We start from the raw sequence: 22,276 nt of genomic DNA, 5'->3' as shown, positions 1-22,276 counted from the left end.
TTTTTTCTCTTTTCAAGGAGAAAAAATCTTGCAATTAAATATGAGATTTGGCATAATCTATAGGGTCTTTATGTTAAATATATATTTTAGCAGAGTGGTACCATTCACTATATATTCTTTCATGAATGATGGGAGTTAATTATTTTTTCCTACTTTTGACATTTTCAGTATAACTAACTGTTTAGGGGTGGGATAAGGAATGTGTTGTACTATCATTGTAACACACAAAGCAACTCACCTTTTTGTTTTAGAATTATCATAGTAATTCGTAAAGAACTAGACTGTCAAGAATGAGTTATCACTGAAGCATCACGTAACACTTGCTATAATAATCAGTCTTTGGAACGCCCTGCTGTTAGCTAGCTCTGCTTTCTCATGTCTGATTACAGCAGTTTGGGACTGGAAAATATATTCAGTCTTAGTAATTTTTTATTTTGACTTGAGTTTTCCAGCAGGGGAATAAAGATGAATTATTTATGCTTTATGGTCTTAGCGTTGTTGTTTGAAATTGATATTGATAAAAATAGTGATCATTGCTGGCGTGTTTGAGACTATTCCTTTTCACTTTTTCCACTGTGGCCTAACAAAATTTCGTTCTACATGAAGAAGTCATGTGTTTGAGACAAGTTAAGTTTTAGGTCAAGAAATATTTTCTTGATTAAACATATATTACTTCTGATAACTGCTTCATATTTCCAGATCAGCAGGACCTGTATGGAGGCCAGGGAGTTTCCTGTATTTAATTGCCTTTAGCCAATGAAAGCTTGTCATAAGTGGGGCAGAAGGGGTCCTGACCTCACACCCCACATGAGGAAGTGATCGTCTACACCCTCATATTACATAGATGTTGCTGTTCAGTGAAGTCCCTCTGAATATTCCATAAATCTCATTCAGTTCTTCAGATTTTATAATTAGTGCTATTATTTTTTTTTAAGTCCAAACTTGCAAAGTAGCACCACCACATCCATGGGAGAGAGTGAATATTATTGCTGTTCCTAGTTGCAGAGATTCCAGTTGAGTTTCAGTGCCTGCTTTGCCTGACAATGGAGATGCCAGTCTGTGTTTCTCTACTTTCTAGCCAGTTTTCCTTAATTACATTTACATTTCTCAGGGTCCGCCTTCCTCAGGGTCAAAGAGGTTTTGAGAGGATAATAGAAAACACACTCTTTTCAGCGATAGCAGCAACTCTGAAGAAAATAGTTCATAATCCTCTCTTTCTTGGACTACCCGTGCCTGTTATCATTATTTAGGTTTCAATATATATTATTCTTTCACAGTACACAGCCCTGGGATGGGTGTTTAATGCTTCCCTTTTCACTTTCTTCTCTCTCAGATGCCTTCTTTCCTCCGCTTTATAAAGAAAGCGTGTTTCTGATAGGACTTCTCTTTTTAGGGATAAGTAGGAGTGAAGGAGGTGGGAAAAAGGGAAACAGGGAAACAGGAACCTTATCTTTCTAACAGAACAAATTGGATAACATCACTCATTTGCTGAAAAACCTGATAAACCCAGTACCATTTGAGAACTTGATACCTACCAAGAAGAAATGAATCCAGAAAAGTTGTAAAGAGCTTGTCTTTGGTGACACAGTGTCACAGCCAACAATCAAACCCAGAACTCTCTGACAAACAAAAGTTAATGTTTGTTTATTCATCTGTTTCTTGCATCTCCGAATGCCGATTATATGCACACATCTCCCAAATTTATGTCTGACCTCTGACCCTGGTGTGGAGCTCTCTAGACGAGCCCTCCCGTCTGAACTGCAGCCCTGTTGGTCCAGTGCCGAGCCAGCATCTCCCCTGGGGCCTCCCTGCCGCCCCACACGCCTGATTTCCAGGTGCCTCCTCCACCTCCGACTCACCCACTCGCCAACTTCACAGGTCAGGACTGGCCCATCCTTCCCGGTGCACAGGGCACAGATTCCTTGACGGCGTCATTGACTCCACATGCTCTCTGTCAAGGCATCTTGGGCTTCACTTTCAGACTATATCCACCATTATCTTGATCCAAGGAGCCATTTTCTGCCTGGATTACTCAGAGGTCTCCTGACTGGTGACCTGCTTTCATTTGCTTCCAGATAAGCCTCATCTACACACGTCGGCTAGAGAGAGCCTTTGCAGACTTCAGTACGATGTCGCACTCTCGTGCTCACACCCTTCAGGGGCTTTCCTTCACCCTCAGTGTTAAGTATAGACAGGACCTGGCCCCGTTCCCTCCTTGAGCCGCCGTGGTCCCGCTCCCTGGCTGACCCACTCTGGGCCTTCTTGCTGTTCCTTTGCCACACTAGGTACACAGCTGCCGTAGAGTCTCTGCACTTCATGTTCCCTCTTGGAAGGGTCTTCTGCAGGTCTGTGCGTGGCTCACTGCCTCACTTCCTGCAATCTGAGCACATGGTACCTTGTCAGTGAGGCCTGGCTCAGCCCCCCCACTTGCTGGCACATCTCCATCTCCCTTTGCCCTGTTTAAATTTCCTCCATTCCACTTATTGCCTGCTAATAGATTACACAATTTACTTATTAATGCGTATTGTCTACTTCACCCACCATTGAGTTTCCACCCCCGACTGAAAGCTCCATAAAGGCAGCAATTTTTTTTTTCTTGGTTGGTTTCTGGGTTTGTTTTGTATGTCTAGCAATGATGTCAAGGCCGGGCACATTGTTGGTGATCAATAAAATCTGTGGGATAAAGGAATTTATTCACGAACCTGTGTCAAGCTCTGCTAAGAGTGAGGGATACAGTGAGGGGTCCTCGGTTCTCCAGCTTTTAATTTATACTACTCTTTCAGGACTTTTACCTTCTAGTTAAAGGGAAATCAAGAGCTAGAGAAGTTGAATTCCCAGTGGTGAAAGGAGCCAGCGTGTGTTCAGCAGTTGCTCTGTATCAGATGTTGCAGCCAGATGGATAGAATGCATTCATTTACACCCAACAACAACCCCATGAGGGATGTTACCTGTGTTTTGCAGGAAACTGGTTCAGGGATGTTATCCGCCCTACTGAAAACCAGCTCCCCAATAAGCGACACAAGGAAGAGTGAAAGCCATGTCTGTCTGTCTGTCTGTCTGTGCTTTTCCCACGGCACACTGCCTCCCTAGCAGGTCCCCATCACCTGTGGGGTGAGCCTTCCTTTTCCTCTTTCCTCTGCGGTACTGCCACCTTCCACTTCTCCTTAAAGTCTTGCTTTTTACCTAACAGGCCATATGCTGGTCGTTTGGCACCTCTGCAAAATGTTTTCCATTAACGGAACACTTTTTCTTCTCTTTTCTGTCTGGGAATGTCTGCTTATTCTGGGAATCATGTGCCTTCCTCCATGAAGCCTTTTGACTTCTCTTGGGGAGGTAGTTGATCACCGTACACTGCTCCCAGAATGCCACCTCTCAGGTGGTAATTACCTGTCCATTCCACTACGTTCTAGTTAGCCCCCAGGAATGGAGCTTTCTTCTGTTCTTCTTTTACCAAAATCTAGACAGGGCCTAGAATATACCATACAGTAAGAAAATGTTTGTCTTCGGTCACTTAATAGAGACATGAGCTATACTTGGTAATGGAAACACCTGGAAATTTTGAATTTAAAAACTAAAGAATGGCAGTTATAATCTAAGTCTAGAAGGCACCTCAGAAATGCTCTGTGGCTGAAGCGTTTATTCCTATATTCATTGCTGTAGGGCACTTATTAGGTGCATGGAGTATAGGTGTCACAGCCAGCTCTGCCTCTTACTTCAGGCTTAACCTGCCACGTTACTTATCTCTCTGAACCTCCCTGATCTATGAAATGGGAGGTAACGGTGGTGCCTGCCTAAGTGCTGCTGGGAGGATTTAATGACACTGAATACAAAGAGATTGCCATAGATTAAGGACTAAATAAATAGATATAATTACAACAAAGCTTTGTGGAGGAGTTAATATTTTTATTACACTGTCATAAATTTAAATTACATTCAATAGATTGAGCAAAACACTGAACTAAGGACTTTGGTCATTAAAAAAAGTAAGCCACTTGTTCTTTACGTACCTTCATTTATTTCTGACACTTGTCTTTTTTCTGATTTATTTCAGATTTATTTCTGACACTTATCTTTTATTTTCCACATAGAGCCATCACTTAAAATGATAAGTTGAATTTTTTAAACACTTAAGTGTAGAAGGTTTAGAAATAGCCATTATTGCAGGGGAAACAGTTGGGACCTGAGAATTGTGTGTTTCATCAGAACAATTTAATTACAGCATGTGACAGTCTTACTGTTGTTTATGAGATGTGTTAGGGAGAGGTTGTGCCGAGGAGAGCATTGGGTCGCAAGAAGTAAAGCTTGCCCAGAGTCTGTGATGGACCCTGTCATATGGAGTCCATGTGGTAGAATGATGTTTAAAGTGTCCTCTATGAAAATTTTAAAACCATGCAAATGTGCATGCCAGCGGCAATATGATTTTACATTGATTTACTGTTGGCATTTTATACTCTGCATTGTCAGAAAACTTCTTAGGCTGGCAGTAATTAAAGTATTTGGATTAAAAGGATGTAATGTGAAGTCTGTGACGTCTGAGGGTAGGTTAGCCAGCTTAATACCAGGTGTTTGGAAGCTGGGGATGTTTTCCATGCTTATAAGTCTCCATGCCAAATGTTTATTCTTGAAATTGGCCTTTGAGGGCATGCTGAGAAAACAAATACAGAAGTAAACAATACCTTAAACAGTCAGCTAGGAAGTCAGATTTATTTTCCCTGTTCCCCTGGAGCTGTTGCATCCCTGTAGAAATACCACAAATTACAGATAAAAGAAAGTATTCTTCAATCATTGAAACACTGTGGGTTTAGTTGCTAGAGATCCAACAGTGAACAAGTTGGAAACGGTTCCTGCCCTCGTGTAGTTTATAGTTTAATGAATAAAGCTGGCATCAAATAAATATGTAGCACATCAGTATTTACCCAACAGGGTGCAGAGATGGAGGATAACTGGAATTTTCCAGCAGACACCGTGTCAGAGAAAGGCTCTCTGAGGACTTGAGGTAACGTACAGGACCCCAGGCCATCAGCTGTGGGAAGAAGAGCGTTGCAGGCTGGGAGGGGCTGAGGCCTGATGGGAAAGAGCTGGGCCTGCCAGTTCAGAAAAGAGGCCAGAATGGCTGCCATGGTGGATGCAGCACGCGTGGAAGTGGGAGACCAGTAGGAGGCTGCCCTGGCAGGTGAGAGGTGACGGTGGCCACTGGTGGAGAGATCTTCAGGACGTACGTGGAGGGTAGAACTAATGGGACTCTTGGATGGGTGTGGAGCGTGAAGGATGGAGAAGTCAAGACGGCCTCCCTAGTTTCTAGCTTGAGGCACTGAGAGGATGGGAGTGCCGTTAACCTGCGTAGGAGAGGATCCGAAGGAAATAGAGAAGGACAGACGCAAAGGCCAGAGGAAATATGAAGGTTGGCAACCCTTAGCAGAGTCTAGCCACCCCCATGTGTTTCTTCCCATTCTCTTGCTTTTTGCCAAAATTAAAGGTTTTTATCTGCTGTGGACTCTTTGAACACAGTGCTGCCTCTGTGTCATCAATGATTGATGCAGTGTTCTCAAGTCAAAGTGCTAGTGTCCAAGGTCTTGTGATTCTGATCTGGTTTCCAGAATATTTCACAGGGCAGATACAAAAGGGAAGATTTAAAACAAAAAAGATGCCATCACTGATTAGTATGGCACAATTGAAAGGGCCATAATGAAATTTTACCCAGGATCACTCTCCTGTTTGTAGGTGTGTAATTTAACTATAAATGCTACCTTTTTTCCAGCACCTGTTGTACTAACACCTGCACCCTGCTTATAGGAAACTAACAGGTTGATTGGTATGTTTTGCTTTCAGCTGTTTCTTTTCTATGCATACCACCAGAAAGGGCTTTGGAGGTAGAGCTCTGTAACCTTCAGTCTGACAGTAGCAGTTACTTCTTCAGGAAAGTACCGTATTTTGCCGTGTATAATGTGCACCCACGTTTTTGGCCCAAACTTTCAGGGAACAAATCTTTCATTGTAATTTTCCACTAATGTTTGTAATAATATCAGCTAGAGTGCTTGCTACCGCCTAAAGTGTAGGAAGAGAAATGTCGCGCTGTTCACCCTGTGGTAACAAAGTCGGCGTCTCCTGTCTTATCAAGGCAGAGTCACTTACTCGGTGGACAACAACGCGTTGCTCTTTGTTTCATTTCCTTGAATCGTTGGCTGAAATTGTGTTCGTTGCAAGTTCATCGTAAGTTCAACAAAACCGATTATCGTATTCCAGGGTATTATTTTACATACGGATATCGTTATTGATTTCTAGAGTTACGCTTTTAACTCATAAGCATAAGTAAAAGAATTAAAAACAATTATATAGATATACTTTTTTGCCCAAATTTGGGAGGGAAATAAGGAGGTGTGATGTCCATCCTTATTCTTCCCTCACAAATTTGGGCAAAAGGTGTGCATTATACATGGCAAAATATGGTAATTTCCCTCCTATGTCCTTAATTCTTTTAATAATAAATGACCTTTCTTGTTATAAAATAAAATATCTTTATTGTAGATAACTTGGAAAGTATAGAAAGTTATACAATCACCTGTAATCCTAATAATGAAAAGTAATATTTTCTTCACCTTTTAAAAGTCTAATCAGTGTAACGCTTCACCTATATGCAGTTTTGTATTCTCCCATTTTTTCCACTTAACATTCTGATGTGACTCTTCTATATCTTATTAACTGTTATTCAAGATGACATTTTATATGGTATGTACTATTTTCGGGCATGGAACATCTCATCATTTTCCTGTTGTTTAGCATTTAGATTATTTGCTGTTCTTTGTAGAGAATTTTTCACTTAAGAAGCATCAGATAATTTTTGCAGAACACAGTGTTTTAACCAGAGCAGCAATCTTCTACCCAAACCGGAGAGTTTGTGAAAGCTGTGTCCTCTCCAGGCAGCTTTGGAAGAATGACTGGGGCACATGCAGCGTAACAGCAGCAAAAGCCATGTCTCCTGGGCTGTGCTCCCGCAGGGCTCCCTGTGCCCTGGGAGATACCCAGGCTAAATGTGGATGCCCTTTTGCTCAGCTCCCCAGCTCCGTTACCCACTGGTCCTATGCCCGGTCCTTTGAAGCTTCTCTGCATTTCCATTTGTAGCTGGCACTTGGGATCTCGCCTTGCCACGCCTGATGGAACTAGGGAAAGGCAGGTACAGCCCTCCTTTGGGCCGCCAGATTGGCATTGGTCTGTCCTCAGCCCAGCCCTTGTCTGCGACAGTCCCTCACGTCTCAGCAGGCCTTCCAGCTGTCCATCCACTGAACAGCTGTTTACCTACCGAGTTCCAGGAACTGGTCTCGATATTGGGGCTATCATGGGAAGACAGGTACAGCTCTCCCCCGTTTAGTCTTGGCGGGAAGTGACTACATGGGAGGGAGTATAGATTGTTCTGTAGGGTTTGGGAGAAGCATGTACCAAAACAGTGTTCTACATAGTTCGATCTTTAGCTAGCTTTCCCCGCACATTGAGTACTCTCCACATATTGTACCTTAGGACCTGTGCACACACACACACCTTTAGGTGTGAGCTGCGTCTGTTAAAACTTTTATAAAATGACCAAAAGAATGCAGTCAGGGAAGCAGAGGCATGCATCTCTTCTGCTGGCCTTGGTGCATTCCTGGAATTATCGGCTGGGTCCTCAGTCCACGGTGCCACAGTCCAAGTCTGTCCTAACCCTTGGGCTTCAGGAACTGGCCTTCCCACTGTGCCTGTGATGTAAGAGGATGCGGGCTCCATGTTCAACAGGGAGGTGGGCAGAGCTTGGCTTGGAGTGTGCCTGGGAGGTGGCATTTATTCTTGGTGTGTTTCCCTTCTCTCCTTCCTACAAAGACACCATGGACACAGAATATACGTGAATTTTGCCTTTGGTCATTCCCTTATCCCACTTGGTCCATCATAAGTGTCCTGTGGCTGAGGCCAGGGTACCATGTTGTGCTTTGGGTTTGGTTTTTTGCTAATTTGGCAAATACGTCTCATGGCAAAGATGCTTTCACCTGTGAAGTTCTATTTGAGCGTTTTCCTGGCACATTAATCATTGTGTTTAAAACAACCAGTATTTAGAACAGATGTTAACTGCTCTGGAATTCACTGCTGGACATATCAGGGAAATGCAGCACATAAGTAACTTTGGATTTTAACACCATATCCATCTCATGAAACTCCTTTAAAAGATGAAGAAATGTGGGCTAGGTACAAGGAGAAGCAGATGAGTTAGGAATGTTAGGTATTGTTATTAGTGATGATGTGATAAAAGGAACCCTAGACACACATTAATCATGTGGATTTGGACAGTTTAATAGTGATAATCATAATTATGTATAATAGTGGTTGACATTTACCCTCTAATTGCTCAATTACTAAAAAGGACTTCACTATATTAAGGAGTCAGTTTGATTGATTTAATCCCCCACGAGATGTAGGTACATAATATTCCCCAATTTGTATGTGAAGAAACTAAGATGCAGAGAAATTGGATGAAGAGTCACAGATCACGCAGCTCGCGGTTGCTGGATCTGGGATTTGCACTCAGGTCATTGTGACTGAGTGGCCCAGGCACCAAACATGATGCTCTACCTTACCTACCTACCTACCTACCTACCTACGTCCCCATGGGCTCAGTGGGCTGGTGGGAGTTTATCGGATAAAACATCGGGCTGTTGATGTCCACATTGCGGTCAATTCCAGTCTCCGTCTTGCTGGTAGTCTTCTTTCTGTTCTGATTGGCGGTAGGACTGTTCCTACTTAACCAGCCAGGTGAGATGGAATGTTGACTTGTGCCAGGTGAAAACAGGTTTCAGTGCATTACCGAAGAGTATATTTCTTGCTCAGAGTTACATGAGATTAAATGAGATAAAATAGGAGAAAGTGTAAATTGGAAAGAGATTTGTATGTATAAGAGATTCTCAGTCACTCTGAGGGAGGATTCTGGTGGTGTATTACAGGGTCCTAGGTCCTAGGTTTCCTGCCTATTTCAGCCATGTCTCAGGGTCTGGGATGAAGAAAATGGAGGGGATACTTATGTGCGGCTTGTGGATGATCTAAAGCTGTAGATTCCGTTTTCATTGATTGCTTATGTTTTATTTTCTGTAGTGATTTGAAAGGTAGACTATTTAAAATACGATGATTTTAAATTGTGGCCAATTTAAAGCTTTTCAGAAACATGTATTTCACTATCTAGTTTATCTCATTCTAGTTATGTTTTCATTTTTAGATTGATATATAATTGACATATAACATTGTATGAGTTTTAGGTGTACAGCATAATGATTTGACATATGTACATTCATTCTTCGTATTCTGTCTGAATGTGCTTTTCTTGTGACTGTACCCATGAATGATGGATGGCCCAGGAGAAAATTAAAACTGGAATTTTAAATTTGTTACATCAGGGACTGTTTCTTTCACTTCTTTGTTTTTCATACAGTGCTCAACATTATGTCTTAGATGAAACTGATACTGTTTCCATAGTGTTGATTTGATATGAATTTTTAAAAAGTAAGCAGTAAGCCTTAGGGAGTTGTAATATTTTGAGTTAGGACTTCTCCTAATAGGAAATTGACTGAGGTATGTACTAACATGTCTGTGCGGGACGACTTGGCCTCAAATGCCTAAACCTAGCAAATACTGGCCCTGTTGGAGACCTGTAACATCAACTAGTGATTGCGTTATTTTAGACCCATACTAAATCATCAATTTGAACATACGTAGCACAAGGAACTTCTTTAGTGGGATTTATTTTTCCTCTTAACAATACTTTTGAAAAGAAGACAGTGATGTAGTAGAAAAGAGTCAAGAGTTTTGTGACCATGTAGTATATGTGAATATTGGCCTGTCACTTCACTTGTTGGGACCAACAATTTGTGCTCTAAAGGAAGAGGGTTAAAAGTCAAGATCCCTTCTGATTCTTTTTCCAGTCCTGTTATCATTTCTCGAGTTGAGTCTGGAGGCTGCAGTAATCCTGTCAGAGTGGGATGGCTTGCACAACCCTGTTGGTTTGAGGCAGTGCCCCTGACTCCTCTGACTTAGGGATAACAGCTGTTTCTTGTGTGTGGGCCACAGAGTCCAGGGTTTATACAAGCTGCCATTGGAAAGCAAGCTTGTTTTTCGTAAGTTTTTATTTTTTAATTTTTAATCATTGTACTTGTATTTGCAAGTGGGTGTCAAGAGTATCAAGAATATTGAATGGTTGGAAACACATCTATCTGCTTCGCTTTTTAAGAATGATCATTCTTTAGCCAGTCAGGTTATCATCTATCTAAATAAGGTGGGGAAATCAGTCACACATTTTCTGTCTTTTTTTTTTTTTTTTGCAGAAGAGCAGTTATTTCCCATAAAGTTTGCAGATGGTATTTTTTGTTTTTATACCCCAGTAAAACATAAACGTTCAACTTTATTTAGCTTTATCTGCCTTCAGAAAGTAATGGTCAATTTGCACAAAAAGCAGTTAATGTGGAAAACTTAGAATATATTCTATTTTATACCAGTTGTTGCACATCTTTTCTATTGGTTGTTAATGCAGACTGCTTTTTGATGAATGCACATTGTGCTTCTTTACTCAAAGGCTAAATTTGGTTTCTTGGTTAATTGTATTGAAATTTAGTATCATAATTCCTAAGAGGAAGTGAAATATCAAAAAAGAGAAATGCTTTAGAATTATAAATTCTAGTTTTATATCTATCCCATATTTTATAAGAAATTACAATACAGAAAAATTTTAACTCAGCTTTTAAGTCAGTTGATTGGCCATATTTGTACAACTGCTGTGTGATGATATCAAAGAAATAGCAAATATAATTTCTGCTTTTGAATAGATTATTATTTAAAGGGATAAGAAAAAAAGGGTTCAAGACAAGAAATGTTTTTTTGCCTGTATAACACATGCTAGTAGATTGAACACAAATCATGACAAAAATTTTTTTTTGTGTGTGTGTATGTGGTATTCCTGGCATATATAAGTATATATATGAAATTCCTGTCAATTTTAAACATATATAGATGTAGGCAGGAATTGCAAATGATGTCATCCCTCAGATACTTCATTTCATGGAAGTGTTACCTCTGGTCAGAAGTACTGTGGATTGTGCTCCTGATACTGAATCAAATTCTTATGTACCAACTATTTGTTAGTTATATTTTAATTTATTTCTGATCTTGGGCCTTAGCCTTCCACTAATCTTCAGGATTTGTTTAAGTATTAAAATTTAGTTTTGAAATTTCGCATCCATCACAGTACTGGAACTAATTTCCCTCTATCTCTTTCATGATTTCAGCTGAGTAGAAAACCTTGCTTCTTTCCAGGTGTTTTGCAGCTAGAAGAGACGGTGAGCCATCAAGTATGTTATGAACTAAATAATGGCTGGACATGGAAAGAGAATTACAGGGAACTTGTTATACAACTGCAGTCTTCAGAAATGGGCGAGATGCTTCTGCATCCTGACAGGAACTAAAAACAAGTATTAGAAAGCCAAAGCATTTTTTCTATATGTGTGCAGCGTTTTAATTTATAAATCAACCTCTTACCTTTCAGAGTTACTTTATGCATGAAATACCATTTCGGCCAAAACCGTTCTGGGATTTTGGGGGGTACTTGAAGGGTAATCTAACGGAAAAATAAACATGAGAGCTTGCCAAGGAACTTTCCAAAGAGCAGAGCAATGAGTACTAATGATTAAAAAGTATAAACACAGATCTATGGAACAATATTTGAGTCTAGAAATAGATTCAACAATATATAAACAATATAATAAAACATATTTTCTCCAAAAAAGGAGGGATTACAGTGGTATTGGAAGCCGTGTAGCAGTTTTTAACAAAATAGTTACATCGATATCTTTTATTATCTGTCAATATAAATTTGAAATAAATGAGTGAACTGGATGAAATAATGAAATTAATGAAAAAAAAATCATGTTCTAGAAAGACCAAAAGAAAATAGAATAGCATATATAATAGTACCGTGAAAGGATAGCTTTTTCTATTTTAAAGGATTAAGAAAAAAATAAAAAGATAGATTTGAAAAATATTTAAAATATTTGCTCAATAAGTTAGTAAAAGGACAGTAGCAACTGTGTTTCCCAAAACATAAGACCTAGCCAGACCATCAGCTCTAATGCGTCTTTTGGAGCAAAAATTAATGTAAGACCTGGTCTTATTTTAATATAAGACCAGGTATAATGCAATATAATATAATACCAGGTCTTATATTAATTTTTGCTCCAAAAGATGCATAGAGCTGGTGGTTCGGCTAGGTCTTATTTTTGGGGAAACACAGAAGGTGGGAAAATAGATTTGCACTAACATGACTGAAAAAGAATTATGTATAAATTGCTTGTTCATGTTTATCCCCCAAACAGTGAGACTTTCATAGGCGAATGGACAAAACAGATAATTTACACAAAGGGAAATACAATTAGTAAGTGAACATGAAAAAATGTTGATCAGAATTCATGATCAAAGGTCTTGTTCAAATTTATAGCACATAGATATCATTTTATAATTATTGAAGTAATCCTCCTTTTATCACAAAGGAGAACATCTCATGTTGGCAAATTTGCAGTAAAATTTGCACAGTCTCTGGGGAGGGGGGAAGGCAAACCATAGGAAAAAGAAAAAAATTGCTGAAACCCTTTGGCCTAGAAATTCCATCCCTAAGGAGCCTATCCCAAGGAAATGTGCGTGCACACCATGATCAGACCCTGTTGTTTTCGTAGTAGGAAATAACCTCAATGTTTATCAAAGGGGAGCTGGTATATTATCGATGCTACATCAACATGACAGAATCTCCTCAAGTCATTACAATGGAAAGTATGAAGAATAAATACTTGGGCAGTACATGTAAGGTGTAATGTTAAATAGAATAGAACCCACAATATGGTTTCAAGGATAGTAAGTGTGTGTGTGAAAGCTAATAGGCAATGGTGAAAGTAATTCTATTAAAATGATAGTGTGGACCAAAAACAGGCTGTGTAGTAAATCTAACCGAAAGTAACCTCACAGGGTGATGGATCCTAAGTCCCTATCTGGGCAGGTCTTGTTGGGCCCAGGGCTATGAAAGCTTTATCTTTGCGTTAAGCAAGCTTGTCCATTGTTTTTGTGCATCTAGGTTGACACACCTTTGAAATGCATCTTTTTCAGACCTCTCAGAAGCTAACTACCCTGAGTAAAGCACATAATCTTTTCAACTATCCTGTAATCCAATCATGGAGATTTCTCCACCTTGCTATCTCCTGCTTTCTTGTACTCTTCCTTACGTTCCCTCCTACTTCCAAATGTATAAAAGAAACTGCAAACTCATTCTGGGAAGCATTTTTTTAATCTGTTGAGATCTTGCTTCCAGATTTGTCCTGTTTAGCTCAAATAAACTATAATAAACTCTTACAAAATTTTTCTACAGGTTTGGACGTTCTTATGTCAACAACAATTTACAGGATATTTTAAAATAATTAAGGTAATGCTTAATGTAATGTAATTTCCCATAAATAAATAGGAAAAGAAATCTATTCTTGCCCTTGTAAAGTTTGTTGTACGCATCATGGAATTGAAATTCTAGAACATGGACTTTCAGGTTTCTGAGGTGAATGGGTGGTAGGGAATCAGACAGACGGGCCATTTGTCATCTTTCCTAAGTGTCCAAGGTATGCAACTTGGCCCTAAAGACTCCTTCACCAACAGGGGAAGCAGGGAAGGCAGCTTTCACAAGATTCAAGTCCCTTAGCCTGGCCATTCACTGGCCAGCTTGCTAAAATTTATTTGAACTTTATTCTCTACGTGTGTGTGTGTGTGTGTGGAGGGGGAGTGGGGGTAGTAGAAATAACTTATGATGCTTTTTACAAGTAATTTTATGCGAATCATTTATCATGTAAAATACTTAGATTTCCAAAGAACAACTTATGTAAATGATCTGAATCCCAGATTTAGTGATAAGAAAAAACAGATGTAAGTGCTCTGCTTTTCAGACATTAGTCGGTGTTTCAATTTTAGTTCTGTACTGGTACAGAGGAAGAATGTAAGTTGAAGTTGTGCTGTAAATGGCAGCCTGGACTCCAGGCAAAGCAGAGGTGGAGGATTATGCATCAGAGGGTACTGAAGGGTGACACTGACATTGAAAGGAAATATGCAGTCGTTGCTATGCTAGAAAAAGAAATAATAGTTGTACTAGTTGTCACTTGGAAAACTAACATGTAGGATAAAGCTTAAGAGTCCAAGCACATTTTCCTATCATATTTCTGGTTTGTCCTCCAATCAAAATGGTGCCTTGTTTGTCACTGATTTGACAGAGTATTAGTCATCTCAGCAGCCATAGCAAAATACCATGGACGGGTGGCTTAAACTACAGACAATTATTTGTCACGGTTCTGGAGGCTGGAATACCAGATCAAAATGCCAGCTATTTGCTTCCCTGCTGACTGCTTGCTTCCTGGCTTGGAGCCAGTTGCCTTCTAGCTCACATGGTAGAAGGAGAGACAATGCCGTCTGATGTCTCTCCCGATAAGGGCGCTAATCTCGTCAGGAAGGCTCCGCTCACGACCTCAGCTAAACCGAATTCACTCCCAAAAGCTCCGTCTCCAGATACCATGACGGCGGGGCGAGGGCTGCAGCATGTGGGTTTTAGGCAGATGCAGGGCAGCCTGTAGCAGGTGCTGGGTAATCCTGCCAACGAGGACCCTCTCCTATACCTTGAACCTCCACGCACAGAGCTCATTCTGGTCGCGCATGTGCTGCCATGGAGATCAGAACTCGGTATTGGTTAGTTACGGTGACAGTTTGTTTATCTTGTCCTCGTTGTGGTATGAAATTCAGTAATACTGTCATAGTAATCTGTGGAATTTATTTCAGTGACTTAGCCTTCTGTTAGAATGCTAAACAACAATAGCAGTTCAGTTCAGGTGTTTAATTATTCTCTTTCCTTTTCTAGAACATTAACATATTTTACATATGCTGAGTTTTGTAGGATACAATAAATTTGTGAGATCTCCTCAAAGTATATAATTACATTAGTTAATCATAGGTAAATTAAATTAAATTTAGGTTCTTTGTAGGAAAAAAGTTAATGTTTATGTACTCCGTACATCAAACATTGGATAGACTTCAGGACGAGAGACAAAAGAGGAAATGGTGCATGCTCAGCTTCTTGGGACTGTCCTAGTCTTTTTCCTAGCCAAAATAATGGGTTAGTTCTGTCACTCTGTTCAGTTAGAATTGTTGGTGCCTGAATCCCCCACATAGGCAGATAGAATGGAGACAGTTAAGAAATCCTTGGTTTTGATTTTTGCTGAGACTCTCATTAATCTATATCTAATGATATTTTATGGTACTGATTTTTTTTTTAGCAGACTATAATAAGGGCATTACCCTGCACATGGAAAAATATCACAATCAACATAACAATTAACTGGAAATAGAACCTTAAGTGTTTGCTTTTTCTGTTTGTTTTTAAATGTCAGTTCTTTTTTGAGGTCCTAGGCAGAATTAAATGAGAAAGAAAATTAAGGTGATAAGGTTCTTTTTATAATATTCTGATGATTTTATGTAATTGATAAAATACAGTTTCGATTCCCTTTCTTTCTTTCTCTCTCTCTTTCTTTTTTTCTGCTTTAAGCCCAGGACAGAGCGATAAAAATTTGTTTTCATTCATTGACTTTCTATCAGTTGAGAGGCCTTGGAAAAACATTTTTTTTCCAAAAACATTTTTATGTTTGTATTTGTATAAAATAATTCCATATGCTGCTTTATTGGTATCTTCTTTTTTTTTCCATAGAAGCGTAGTGTATTTGCTTCTTTAAAGGAAGTTCAGTTTGAAAACCACAAACTAATTTGGAAAATACCCGTGGTACTTATCCTCTCATATCCCCTTTACCCAGGGGACATCATTTTATGCCAATGTGTGCCATTTATAGCAATTTCCAACAGGTATTAATTATATTAATCTGTATCAGTGTCTGTATAAGATTTGAAATACAGTAATTTTCAGAACATTAAATCTTATTCAAGGAAATAGATTTCCTCATATTTATTCAATAATTAATATAGCTATGACAACATAATATGGCATTTATTTAAAGATGTTTTGCTACCTTTGGCTTTTTAATGTATTTCATTAAGACATAAAACAAAGTCTGCCTTTTTCTGTTGAAGATAAAAATTTATAGGACAATATATATGGCAAAGTTTTGTTTTCTTTCTCCTTATCTGACTCAACGTACTGCTAAATAAACACTTATCCCTTTGCTTTTCCTTTAATTAATGCTTTCTTAGAAAAATTTTAAGAAGTGTGATGTAATATTAAAAACCAGCAAAAACATTAATGAAATATCAAGGTAATTAAAAAAATACTTCCCTATAGGCTTCTGTCAGGGGCTTGCAGAAAAGTCTCAGAAGAATTTGTTTTTTTCACAACCATTTAATTAACTTGAGAAAGGTCCCAAGTGACCTCTATCGACAAATACTCTTCAGAAAAGGTGCTGCCTCTGACGTGTGCGGGGTCTTCACCAGTGCAAGACCAGTGTGTTTTGCAGGTAGAAGCTGAGTATAATTTATAAGTTTCTGCAGAAGTTTAAACATATAAACAGGATAATTTTGTCATGAACTTTGTCAGAATACCTTCTAAAAATCAATCTTCATATTGGTTGCTTCATAAACCTGTTTTATAGCAAAATGTTTACTGCATTTCTCTAGGTCAGTACATTTCCTGGCCTGGGCTTCTTTAGGGAAAAGCTTTCCTTGAATTTTTTTTCCTTTTTTATTGTTAACAGCTTTGTTTAGATATAATGTTCATACCATATAATTTACCCATATAAATTGTACAATTCAATAGTTGTAGTCTACTCAGGGTAGTGCAAACATTGGCACAACCTAATTTTTAAAATTATGGCAAATATATATGACATAAAATTTACCATTTTAACCACCTGCAAATGTACAATTCAGCGGCATTAAATATATTCACAATGTTGTGTAACCATTACACTATATATACCCACAGCTTTTCCGTCATCTCCAACAGAATTCTGTAACCCATTAAACAGTAACTTGCCCCCAACCCTGGTATATCTATCCTACTTTCCGTCTCTATGAATTTGACTATTCTAGGTACATCATATAAGTGGGATCATCTAATATTTGTCCTTCTGTGTCTGGCTTATTTCACTTAGCATGTTTTCAAGGTCCATTCAAGTTATAGCATAGATAAATTTTCATTTCTTTTTATTGTTGAATAATAGTTCAACAATACAAACAAAATGTGTATGTAGCACATTTTGTTTATCCATTTATCTATCAATGGACACTTGGATTGCTTCCATCTTTTTGGCTATTGTGAGTAATGCTGCTATGAACATTGGTGTACAAATATCTGTTCAAATCCCTGCTTTTATTTATTCTGGATATATACCTAGGAGTGAAATTGCTAGATCATATGATAATTCTAAGTAACTTTTTGAGGAACCACCAAACTGTTTTCCAAAACAGCTGCATCATTTTACATTCCCACCAGCAAACGATGAGGGTTCCAATTTCTCTGTATCTTCAACAACATTTTTTTTTTCTGTTTTAAAAAAATTATTATAGCCATCCTAGTAAGTACAGTAGGTGTGAAGTGTTATCTCATTGCGGTTTTGATTTGAATTTCCCTAATAGCTAATGATTGTTGAGCATCTTTTCCTATGCTTGTTAGCCATCTGTATATATCTTCTTTGGAGAAATGTCTATTCAAGCCCTTTTCCCACTTTTTTTTTTTTTTTTAAGATTTTATTGGGGAAGGGGAATAGGACTTTATTGGGGAACACTGTGTATTTGTATTTCCAGGACTTTTTATTGGGGAACAGTATAGTGTGTTTTTCCCAGGACTCACCAGCTCCATCCAAGTCAAGTTGTCCTTTCAATCTTAGTTGTGGAGGGCGCAGCTCAGCTCCAGGTCCAGTTGCAGTTGTTAGTTGCTGGGGGCGCAGCCCACCATCCCTTGCAGGAGTCGAATTGTCAATCTTATGGTTGAGAACTCGCGCTCCAACCAACTGAGCCATCTGGGAGCACAGCGGCAGCTCATTGACTTCATTCTAGTTGCGGAGGGCGCAGCTCGCTGGTCCATGGGGAATCGAACCAGCAACCCTGTTGCATAGAGCTCACGCTCTAACCACCTGAGCCATCTGGCCACCCCTTTGCCCATTTTTGAATTGGGTTGTTTGTTTTTGTTGTTTGTTGAGTTGTAAGAGTTCTTTATATATATTAGATATTAACCCCTTATCAGATATGTGATTTGCAGATATTTTCTCCCATTCTGCAAGATGTCTTTTTGCTTTCTTGATAGTGTCCTTTGATGCACAAAGGTTACTGATTTTGATGAAGTCAAATCGATCTATATTTTCTTTTGTTGCCTGTGCTTTGGTATCCATGAAATCATTGCCAAATTCAACATCATGAAGCTTTTCCTTTATGTTTTCTTCTAAGATGTTTATAATTTCAACTTTTTTTTTGAATAATTTATTTTTGCAGCGCTATGCCCAATAGCCAAGATACAGAAACAACCAAAATGCCCATGAATATACGACTGGTTAAAGACATTGTGGTCCATTTACACAATGGACTATTACTCTGCCATAAAAAAATAAAATCTTACCATTTACAACAACATGGATGAACCTAGAGGATATTGCACTAAGTGAAATAAATCAGACTGAGAAAGACAAATACCACATTATCTCACTTATATGTGAGAACAGAAAAAATGAGCAAACAAAACGGATTCATAGACACAGAGAAAAAACTGATGGTTGCTAGATGGGAGGGGAGATGGGGGAGAAGGTGAGGGGATTACAAAGTACAAATTAGTAGTTACAAAACAAAATAGTCACAGGGATGGGAAAGACTGTACAGAGAATGTAATCAATAATGTTGTGAAGACTATGTAGGGTGCTAGATGGGCACTGGATTTATCGGGGGTATCACTTCATAGATTATATAAATGCCTAACCACTGCACTGTACACCTGAAATCGATATAAAATAATATTGAACGTCAGCTATAATTAATATGTATATATCACGGCATGTGAAGCATGAATGGTAGTGGAACAGCTGTGTAGAGTCTGAGGGGTAGTCGACCTGGGGGGTATCACTTTATCACTTTGTGAGCAGTGTGAGTGCTGATCATTATGTGGGGAAAAGCTTCCTTTAAATACCACTTGCTTCGCAGGGAGGCGTCTCTGGGAGAGGACTTGGATCTGCCACAGCTGTAAGGGTTTCCCAGCAAGTCCGTGCCCTGGAACAGAAGTCAGTGGATCCCTGCTGTGTGCTCTGCGGACTGGAGTATATTTAAGAAGCTTACTACATGGTCATTAACACAAAACAACACAAAAAACAACTTGGCTTTAAAGAGGAACAAATAATCACAGTCTGTATTTTGTTTTCATTGTGGATACGTAGCTCTGAAACTAACTAGCAAAAACCCAGAGCACACTGCTTGATACTCTGCAGGCACTTTCACTTGCATGAAGTCTGTTAATCCTGGAGGCATCCTGTGAGATAGAGCTCTTAGTCTGATTATACCGATAAGGAACCCACACTCCAGGAGGAAGCATTGGCCAAGATTTCATGCCTGTTGGGGGTGGAGCTAGGAATCTCAGGGCTTTTGACGCAAGCCCGTCGCAGTGCACTCCGTTTTGCATCCTGTCACTCTCCCTTCTGTGTTCTGTCCAGTGCAGGCTGCGTTTGTAGAACAGAAAGGAAGGATTCTGCCTCAGCCCAGTCGAAATGATGGGGTGTCAACCACAGTGGAATCCAGCTTCCATGATCTCTGCCCGGAGCACAGCAGTGGCCTGCTCACTGCATGTTCTCCCCCTCACAGCAGCCAGTGAGTTCTGAAATATAGTTTGGATCATGTCATCCTGCTTAAAAGCCTTCAGTGATTTTCCATTGTACTTAAAATAAAGTCCGAAATGCTTATTTTGGACTATAGGGCCCAGCACGTCTGGCTCCTGCTTATCTTTCCCTCACTGTTCAGTGTCCCCTGACCATGTGACATAGTTCCTAGCGCACTTCACACCCTTCCTTGCCTCCAGACCTTTGCACTTGCACTTTCCTTTGTCTACAGTTCTTTAAATTTACTGACTACCTTCAATCGATCGATCTTTTAGGTTTCGGTCCAAATGTCATTTCCTGATACTTTCTCCAACCTCCCAGTCTAAGCTTTCCTGTTTTATTTGTTTTCTTTCTCTCTCCTGGCATTTAAAATTTGCCTTTATATTCAATTAATAACAATAACTAACAATTAGGGAGTCCTTCCTATCTGTCATTCACTGAGTACCACCTCTAATCCTGTTTGTAGATGAGAAAGTAAGATACTTTCACAGATTACAGTAAACCATGGACAAGGATTTAAACCCAGGCTTCCTGCACAAGACTGAAAACTGGGAGGGCGGGAACCATGTCTCTATATTGCTTTATTCCCAGTGCCCGGCACATAGTATACCCTCAACAAATACACATTGAACAAATGCACTGGTGGCAATGACTTGTTTTTTTATAACAGCTTTACTGAAATACAATTCACATACAGTAAAGTCTACCCTTTTAAAGTATACAATTCAGTGGCTTTTAGAGTTCCGCAACCATCATCATTCTCTAATTTTAGAACGTTTACGTCACCCCCAGAAGAAACTCTGTGCCCATTAGCAGGCACTTCCCGTTTCCACGTCTCCCCAACCCTGGAGACCGCTGATCTACTTTCTGCCTCTATGGAGTCTCCTATTCTGGAAGGTCCACATAAATGGAATCATGCAACATACGGACTTTAGACTTTTGTGACTGGCTTCTTTCATTTTGCACAGTATTTTATTTTCAAGGTACCTGTATGTCGGGGCATATATCAGTGCTGCATTCCTTTCTATTGCTGAGTGTAGTTCTGTTGCATGGATATAGCACAGTGTATTATCCACTCATCATTTGTTTCTTCCTTCTGGCCTTATGGAGTGATACTGCTATGAACATTTATATATAAGTTTTTATGAGGACGTATTTTCTTCAATTCTCACAGGAGACTTGTGGTAACTCTATGTTTAACATGAAGAAATGCCAGACTGTTTTCCAGAGTGGCGCAACGACTAAAACCAGAGCTGGCCAGATGTTAGAGCAGTAAAATATGTTTTATTCAGGACTGTTGCAACAGGGAGAAAGAGACCTCAGTATAGAACTGGGCTCAATTCTGAGTACAAAGAAAAGTGGGGGTTTGTAGCCAAGGAGCAGGGGTGAGCATTGAGGGAGGAACTCAGCAGGTGGAAAATTCCTAAGAGGGTAGCGCAAGTTTTTGCTATACTGACCTAACAGGATTCTTGCTGAAGGCAGACCACGGTGGTCAGCTGTCACTTGGCCAGATATTGAGGGTGAGGGATTCGGGTTAAACCTACTTAGCAGGATTATTGCTAAAACTGAGCGAGTCTAAAAGGGGAGACCTAGTTGGGAAGAGGATTCAGAGGCACCTCATTAAAGTCTGGTCCTAGAGCAGCTGTCAGTCCCGTGACAGGTAATTCAGGTATTACCTTTCTAGTGCTTTTCCTCAACTGTGTTAGCAAGTATTTTGAGGGGGATTAATGGCAATGTGTCTTTTACTGTAATAATTTTTTTTATTTAAACATTCACTGTATTTTGTGATCACATCTTATATGTTGTATTTTTTTTGAAGCTGGTAAAGCTGCTTTATTTTCAATTTCATGCTTACGATTAGTAGTTTTGTTTGGTTTTTAGATCTGTATAGAAACATTTAGCAAGTCTGATGGTTTAAGCCTCTTTGGAAATCTCATTTATGCTGTAAAAAGTGAAAGGCAATATTATTGTAGGGTTCACAGTTTAGGACAGTGGTTTCATTTAAGTTAATTACTATTTCCACCATAAATGTACTTTTTAAGCATGGTGAATACCTTTCCTTTCTTCTTCCTTTTATAAAAAGCATTTCCTTTCTGTTTTTCAGGGTGGATGGTGGCTCTAATCCAGTGCTGGATTGTTTTCATTACTATTATTATTTTATCCCACTTAGTGATACATTGTTCGAGTAGGTTGTGTATAAATTAACCAGCAACTGCTAAGAATGATTTTAACTTCCTCACAAACTGTTTCATCCTATGTTTTCCCGCTTTACCACCACCACCACTCAGTATGTCATGTATCTTCAATTAGTGTGAATTCAAATTTGTCTGGAGAATTTAGCAATGCTCTTGGAAATAACTGCCTGTCCTGGGGAGCTGGGAATCCAGAGCTGTTACTCAGTCACTTAG

At 39.4% G+C, this 22,276-nt stretch overlaps 1 protein-coding gene across 7 annotated transcripts in view; it reads left to right on the top strand.

Moving 5' to 3' along the window:
- Nucleotides 1–22,276, top strand: part of ST7 (suppression of tumorigenicity 7) — a 257,050-nt gene that overhangs the window by 89,897 nt on the left and 144,877 nt on the right. Inside the window, exon 1 of one of the 7 annotated variants that reach the window (XM_074315682.1) lies at nucleotides 20,761–20,851. The exons of the other annotated variants lie outside the window; for them this stretch is intronic. Coding sequence (XP_074171783.1) covers nucleotides 20,776–20,851 — 76 coding nt within the window. The 5' untranslated portion in view covers nucleotides 20,761–20,775. Of the gene's footprint in view, nucleotides 1–20,760; nucleotides 20,852–22,276 lie in introns of those variants that run through there. 7 annotated transcript variants of the gene reach the window in all.

The sequence above is a fragment of the Rhinolophus sinicus genome, linkage group LG11 (assembly GCF_036562045.2).
Source record: "Rhinolophus sinicus isolate RSC01 linkage group LG11, ASM3656204v1, whole genome shotgun sequence".
Taxonomy (NCBI): Eukaryota; Metazoa; Chordata; class Mammalia; order Chiroptera; family Rhinolophidae; genus Rhinolophus; species Rhinolophus sinicus.
The sequence above is the reverse complement of the archived record's forward strand: the minus strand, read 5'-3'. Positions and strand labels throughout refer to the sequence as shown.